The sequence below is a fragment of the Apium graveolens genome, chromosome 2, assembly GCF_009905375.1.
Source record: "Apium graveolens cultivar Ventura chromosome 2, ASM990537v1, whole genome shotgun sequence".
NCBI lineage: Eukaryota > Viridiplantae > Streptophyta > Magnoliopsida > Apiales > Apiaceae > Apium > Apium graveolens.
Window position 1 is genome coordinate 77,201,610 of NC_133648.1, and position 5,556 is coordinate 77,207,165.

General features: G+C 35.0%; 1 protein-coding gene across 1 annotated transcript; it reads left to right on the forward strand.

The window, feature by feature from the left end:
- Positions 1–643: 643 nt before the first annotated feature.
- LOC141690896 (uncharacterized) lies at positions 644–3,952 on the forward strand. The gene is made up of 5 exons (XM_074495654.1): positions 644–731; positions 839–1,582; positions 2,229–3,096; positions 3,183–3,273; positions 3,383–3,952. The coding sequence occupies exons 1-5, from the start codon at positions 644–646 to the stop codon at positions 3,950–3,952; spliced, it is 2,361 nt and encodes a 786-aa protein (XP_074351755.1).
- The last annotated feature ends 1,604 nt before the right edge of the window (positions 3,953–5,556 follow it).

Genomic DNA, 5,556 nt, shown 5'->3' on the forward strand with positions numbered 1-5,556 from the left:
TGCCGTGGTCTCGGTCATACTCTCTCTGACCTCTCGCCACTGATGCAATCTACTCAACCAAAGCAACTACGCTCACTCTTTGTACTCTCTCATTTGCACTTAAATTAGGTTTATTTCTCCTCCTTTTTTATTTTATAAACTTGAATTAACCTGCATTGTAACCATTAATTTAGAATTTTGAAAGCCCTGGATTTGAAAATTGTGTGTTTTTTAAATTGAAACCCTAGATTTGAAAATTGGAGGTTTTTTAAATTGAACCCCTAATTTATACTAGGTGGATGTTGCTCTGTAATTATCTTGTTGCTTATAAATTTTGGTTTTTATTTTACATTTGTTTAATTTTAATTGTGCTTAATTGTATCTCTCTGTTTTGACATCTGTGATTACTTATAGGATAATTGTATTTTAATTGTATCTCTCTGTTTTTCAGTGTTGTTCTATTAGCAATAAATTAGGATAGTGGTACAAAAACATTGATAACAATTTTGTCAATTGTTATCCTAATTTATGTTTGATATTTATATTTTACTTGTTTTATTTTAAAATTAGATAGTGGTACAAAAAAATAGTAGGAATATAATAAATAATATTAATCATATAAGTTATAAGACTGAAATTTTAGTGATATACCAGGTGGTTTTATATGGACAAGTCTTGGATAAAAGCCGATAGGGATTCTTTGCAATATGAGACTGGTGTCGAAAATTTCTTGATATTTGCCGAGGAAAATGGTGAAACCCCAAAAAAATACTGTGCCCTTGTGCACGCTGCGTTAACTTCAAAAAATTTACTGTCAAGATAATCAGGGGTCATCTTTATGAATCTGGTTTTAGTTTAGGATTTTTGGATTGGATTGGGCATGGAGAAGGGGTTGCTAGTAGTACTAAGTCATCAGTTGGTAGTACTTGTCCTGCTAAAAAGCCCACACCCCCTTCAGAAACATATAATGTATGTCAAGCAACATATAATGATGATGAAGATTGGGATAATGAATCTGATGACTTTAAGAGGTATGTTGCTGATGCGGAACAGCCTCTTTTTGAGGGAAGCGAGTGCACTAAACTAGAGTCTGTCCTCAAATTACATAATTGGAAGGCTAGGTTTGGACTTAGTGATAAAGCCTTTACCGATCTTCTTGAATCCGTTGCCTCTTTTCTTCCTAAAGATCATGTGCTTGCGGGTAGTATGTATGAAGTTAAGAAAACCTTAACTGATTTAGGACTTGAGTATGTCAAAATCCACGCTTGTCCAAATGACTGCGTGTTATACAGGGGACCAGCTGCCGAATCTTTATCTGAGTGTCCCAAATGCCATCTTTCTCGCTGGAAAATTGGGAAATATGGTAAAGTTAGGGTTAATGTTCCAGCCAAAGTGATGTGGTATTTTCAGATAATCCCTAGATTTAAACGACTGTTTAAATCTGCTGTAACTGCTAAATTAATGAGTTGGCATGCAGAGAATCGATCTAAAGATGGAAAGATGCGTCATCCATCTGATTCTCCTGCTTGGCGAAATGTAGATTGTAGGTGGCCCGAGTTCGGTAGTGAGGCTAGAAATATACGCTTAGGATTAGCGGCCGATGGTATAAATCCACACAACAATGGATTAAACAATCGGTATAGTTGTTGGCCGGTCATATTAGTAAAGTATAATCTTCCTCCATGGTTATGCATGAAGAGGAAGTTTATGATGTTATCGACATTGATTTTTGGCCCGTATGAGCCTGTAAATAACATTGACATATATTTACAACCAATGATCGATTATTTAAAAAAATGTGGGAGGAAGGAGAACCAAATGTGTATGATGCACATAGCAAATATGTCTTCACTTTAAAGGCAGTTCTGATGTGGACAGTAAATGACTTCCCGGGATACGGAAATCTGTCAAGCTGCATAAATAAGGGGTATAAGTCTTGTCCAGTATGTGGTGGTAACACTGTCGCTAGATATTTAAGTCATAGTAGGAAAATGTGTTATCTAGGCCATCGTCGGTATTTAGATGAGCATCATCCTTATAGGAGGCAGCGGATAACATTTGATGGACAACAAGAACTTGGTTACACACCTGAGCCACTTAGTGGAGAAGAAGTATTAATGCAACAACAACAACTTGAATTTAGTTTTGGGAAGGGGGGAAGGCAAAAAAGGTAGAGTATGCATGGAAAAAGAAATCAATTTTCTTTGAATTGGAATATTGGAAATTTCACCACGTGCGTCATTGTTTAGATGTTATGCACATCGAGAAGAATGTGTGCGATAATATAATTGGGACACTACTTAATATGAAATACAAGACTAAGGACAGTGTTGCCTCTCATCTTGATATGTTTGATATGGCTGTAAGGACTGATTTAGCTCCTGAAATAAGTGAAAAGAGGACATACTTACCTCCTTCCCCTTTTATTTTGTCTAAAAAAGAAAAAAAAACTATGTTGACATCATTGTCCAATATGAAACTTCCATATGGACATGCATCAAATATCAAAAACTGTGTATCACTGATTGATATAAAGTTGTATGGACTGAAGTCGCACGACTGTCATATCCTACTCCAGCAGTTACTACCGGTTTGTATTCGTTCCGTGCTTCCAAAAAATGTTAGGGTAGGTATAATAATATTGTGCTTTTTTTTCAACTCCTTGTGCAACAAAGTCGTAGATGTGTCAAAATTGAGTAAACTTCAAGCAGATTTGATTTTGACCTTATGCGAGTTGGAAAAAATATTCCCTCCATCCTTTTTCGATCTTATGGTACATCTTACAGTCCATTTAGTTAGGGAATTGAGGTTATGCGGACCAGTTTTTTATAGATGGATGTTTCCATTTGAAAGATTTAATAAAGTATTAAAGAGCTATGTCCGAAACCGATTTTATCCGGAAAGTTGTATAGCTAAAGGCTATTTGAAGGAAGAATCAACCGAGTTTTGCATGAGGTTCTTTAGCGAGAGTAGTAGAACTGCAGGTCTTCAGAAAGATGATGACAAGTTTTTCGGTCCAGTAGGTCGTGCGATAATGAAGTCTGTTGCCGAAAAAGAACGAGATGAGGCACATCTCGCGGTCCTTCTTAATAATCCTGAAGTGGAACCATACGTTCAGTAAGTAAAATATTTATAAGTATATTTATAAGTGTATTAGTTATTTTTAGTAGGTGGCTCATTTTATGTACTTGAAATATTTTTAGATTGCATAAGGAACATTGGAAAGATTTACCAAGGAAAAAAGAAGAGTGTACAGTGGTTTTTGGGAGAGCACGATCGACAATTTCCCAATTGGTTTCAAGAAAAAGTTAGTTGACATTCTTTTTTTTTATTTTATTACAAATTTATAAAAGTCATGTATTTAATTGAAATTAACTTTTATGCATCCTTACTTTACTTGTAGGTAAGTATAGAAATGAGGGAAAATTCTGAAGCCGTGTCTGAAACAATTAGATGGTTGGCTGGAAAGCCTTCATTTTCAGTGATGATGTACAAAGGCTATATTATTGATGGGGTCCGTTACCATATGAAGAAGCGAGATAATGCTAGGGTAGTTCAAAATAGTGGTGTTTCATTAGTTGCTAGGACAGTCCAAGTGTCTAGTGCTAAGGATGTAAATCTCGTAGAGTGTGAGTTAAGATTATATGGGATTGTACAAGAAATCTGGGAGTTAGATTACCACGCATTCAAGGCCCCTTTATTTTTGTGTACATGGGCAGCCACTGATAGAGGAGTCAAGTCTGATGATCTTGGTTTTACGCTTGTGAACTTCAATCGACCAGGCCACAAACAGGATAAATTTGCCTCTGTTGACCAAGTCAGCCAAGTCTTTTATGTCGAGGATCCATGTGATGCGAATTGGTCAGTTGTGTTATCGTCAACAACTCGAGATTATCATGATGTGTACAATGAAGATGTGGAAGAAGAGACCTCCTGGAATCCTCCCCAATTCTGTTATGATATCCCTATGTAAGATCCTACTACTTGTGATGATGATGCAAGTGTTAGCAATAAAAGACAAAATGTAAAGGGTATTTGGGTGAAAAAGTCGTAGAATTATAATTATTATGACTTATACTTGTTTAATTAGTTGTATTAAAATTAAATTTCAATGAACTCTCTTTTTTGGCTCCCTGATTACATTTTGTAGTTATAATTATTATATTATGTGATAGAATTACGTGTATTTGCACCTTTTTGGCTCCCTGATTATAATGACTTGTACTTGCACTTTTTTCATTATAATGTTTTGATTTTGCTTTAAATTTAATGTTTTAATTATTTTGCTTTTTCTTTGGGTTTTGTTTGAAGTTATGTTAGAATTCTAGGTATTTTTCATAATAATTAGCCTTAAATTTTGCATAATATTATGGAATTATAGCATAACTGTGTACTTGTTTTAATTTTAATAGCTTGTCCAGATTGAAGGAAGACGAGATAAATGGCATCGAAAAAGCAAAAGAAATCAGCAAATGCAGGCTCAGAAAATGCATCAGAACCCGAAGTTAGAGCATCTGGTACTTGTGATAATCATGAACCCGAGGCATCTGAACCTCAACTGGAGGAGTCCAAGCAACCCGCAGTTACCTCAACTGGTGTTGTGGCAAGAAGTTCTGGAGGTACTCGAGAAGTATGCGCAATGCACAAAGTAATTGTGAAGAAAGCGCGTGGGAAAAAATTTAAAGTCACATGTGATCAGTGGGGAATTCCTAACGGGGAAACTAGGGCTCGACTGCAGTCTTATATCGGTATGTTGGCCAGGACTATAATTCTAATTGATATTGCTAATTGGACAAGTGTAGATCCTGAATTAATATTAAAGATTTGGATAGATATTCAGGTACTCCACAACCTCTTCATTTTTTTTGCATTGTTCTGTTAATTTCTTAATTTAAAATTGTTATTATTCCTTGTGTTTTTTTCCAGTCAACATTCAAAGTTGGTCCACACTGTGAGGACATTGTCCTAAAGTCTGCGGGCTCTAAATGGCGACAATTTAAAACTGATTTGACGAGGAAGTTTGTGCTTCCATTTGTTGGAGACAAGAAGAAACTGAATAAGCCACCTAAGAGATATGCTTTTTTCAGTAAGTCAACATGGAAGAATTTTGTGAAGCAAAGGACTGATCCTAGCTGGACGGTATATTTTATTTTATTGGACTTTTGTAATTCTCCAGCTATTTTCCCTTTCCTGTTAATTTTGCACATCAGTTTATGTAATTCTATAAATTTTTTTGTAGGGAGTTCATGAAGTGTAGAGTGAAAAGGTTTCGCAGAGAAAATATCACCATCGCTTGTCTAGAAAGGGCTATATTTATAACGACTCGTGTATTTTTAAATTATTTAATTATGTAATTATGGAAAATTATTAAATAAATAAAATAAAATATGTGAATTGGTTTTGACTGCTATGTGTTGTTTGATTATTAATGTGTGAATGATAATGTACTGGGTTGTCCGCGTGATTAATTAAGGAATTGTATTGAATTGTTTCACTTTTAAAGTGAATTTAATGCAAATTCATTTGCATAAATACTTGAAGTGTCTCTAAAATGGTTTTTATGATTTTATAATTACA

What these genes read in the sequence shown, in the direction of transcription:
- LOC141690896 (XM_074495654.1), top strand. Translation starts at nt 644, where the DNA reads ATGGACAAGTCTTGGATAAAAGCCGATAGGGATTCTTTGCAATATGAG. An exon ending in CTTAGGATTAGCGGCCGATG is followed by an intron (nt 1,583 to 2,228) that starts GTATAAATCCAC and finishes GTCATTGTTTAG; the next exon opens with ATGTTATGCACATCGAGAAG. An exon ending in GAAGTGGAACCATACGTTCA is followed by an intron (nt 3,097 to 3,182) that starts GTAAGTAAAATA and finishes AAATATTTTTAG; the next exon opens with ATTGCATAAGGAACATTGGA.